Source organism: Phaethon lepturus, unplaced genomic scaffold, assembly GCF_000687285.1.
Source record: "Phaethon lepturus isolate BGI_N335 unplaced genomic scaffold, ASM68728v1 scaffold24314, whole genome shotgun sequence".
NCBI classification, from domain to species: domain Eukaryota; kingdom Metazoa; phylum Chordata; class Aves; order Phaethontiformes; family Phaethontidae; genus Phaethon; species Phaethon lepturus.
In genome coordinates this window covers 422-1,665 of record NW_010534369.1, presented here as the reverse complement: position 1 = coordinate 1,665, position 1,244 = coordinate 422, and the positions used below count along the sequence as shown (strand labels likewise).

Genomic DNA, 1,244 nt, shown 5'->3' with positions numbered 1-1,244 from the left:
GTCCCGTCCTGTCCCGCAGGGCTCGGTGGGATGGGGAGGCTGTGCTGGCACGTGAGCGCAAGGCTGCCCGCCAGCCCTCCTGCCCCCCTAGGGGCTCTTCTTGCGGGGGGCTTTGATGCTACTGATTTAAATCTCTTGACATCCTAGAAAGAAAGATCAGAGCGGTGGTCTCCAGTTCACTCTTCTGGAGCCTGCAAAGGTGCAGACCTGGAGGGGCCTGGAGAGGAGCGATGTGCTTTTCCCAATCCTTCAAGGTGTCGTTGCCAAGGTCCTGCTGGCTCTCAGCAGGGTTCTTGTACCTGGGGTGCAGCCCTGCCATGGTGAACACGACCCTCTCTGCGTTCCCCCGTCACTGTGTGCCCTCTTGAGCTGGGTCTGGAGGAGTGTGGCAGGGTGGCATTTTTTGGGGCAGAGCTGGAGTAACCCCACGCAGAGCTGCTCTGCTCCTCTCCTCCCTTTTTCGCCCATCTCTTGCTTCATGCAGTGTGGCACAAGCCTTGGTCTTGGGACCAGGGACAAGCTGTATGCCAGGGCCAAGCAGATGTGGGTGCAGGGGCAGCCTGTGCTATGGCCAGGCACCCGTCTTGGGGGTCTAGAGCCAGTCCTGGCAGCCTGTGAGTGACAAACTGCAGAACGGGCTGAAAGGGACTGTCACTGAGCCAAGGAGAGCTGTGCCACCGCAGCTTCCGTGTCCGCTGGGGCTGCTGCCACCCCAAGCTCCAGCCCCACGGGGCTGCCTCTCACTCCCTGCTCCAGCTGCAAATCCAGACCCCACCCGTTAAGTGTCTTTGGGTCTGCACCAGTGTCCCCTGGCACCCCAGCCCCTTTCCAATGAGCTGTCACCTGCCAGCAGTGGCTCTCGGGCTCGTGTCCTCGGCCCTCCGCTCCCTGGGCACTGCCGCTTGTGCATGCGGGTGAGCACTGCTGCAGCCGGGGCTCCTCTCTTCCAGGGACGGGGGGTACGTCCACTCTAGGGCAGTGCTGCCCCACAGCCCACCCTCCTTTGCTGGCTCACCCAGGAGCAAGCTGCCTGTTCACCCCTCCCTCTTCTCTCCCGCAGGCACGTACCAGGGCCAGTTCACCAACGGCATGCGGCACGGCTACGGCGTGCGGCAGAGCGTGCCTTACGGCATGGCCTCCGTGGTCCGCTCCCCGCTGCGCACCTCCCTCTCCTCCTTGCGGAGCGAGCACAGCAACGGCACCCTGCCCCAGCAGGACTCCCCCGCCGCCAACCCCGAGAGCCT

At 63.8% G+C, this 1,244-nt stretch overlaps 1 protein-coding gene across 1 annotated transcript in view; it reads left to right on the top strand.

Moving 5' to 3' along the window:
- The window catches only part of LOC104619589 (junctophilin-2-like), a gene marked incomplete at both ends in the record, with an annotated part of 8,229 nt that overhangs the window by 6,571 nt on the left and 414 nt on the right, over nt 1-1,244 (top strand). The window contains 1 exon segment of the mRNA XM_010285513.1: nt 1,061-1,229. Within this exon segment, the coding sequence (XP_010283815.1) occupies nt 1,061-1,229 (169 nt within the window).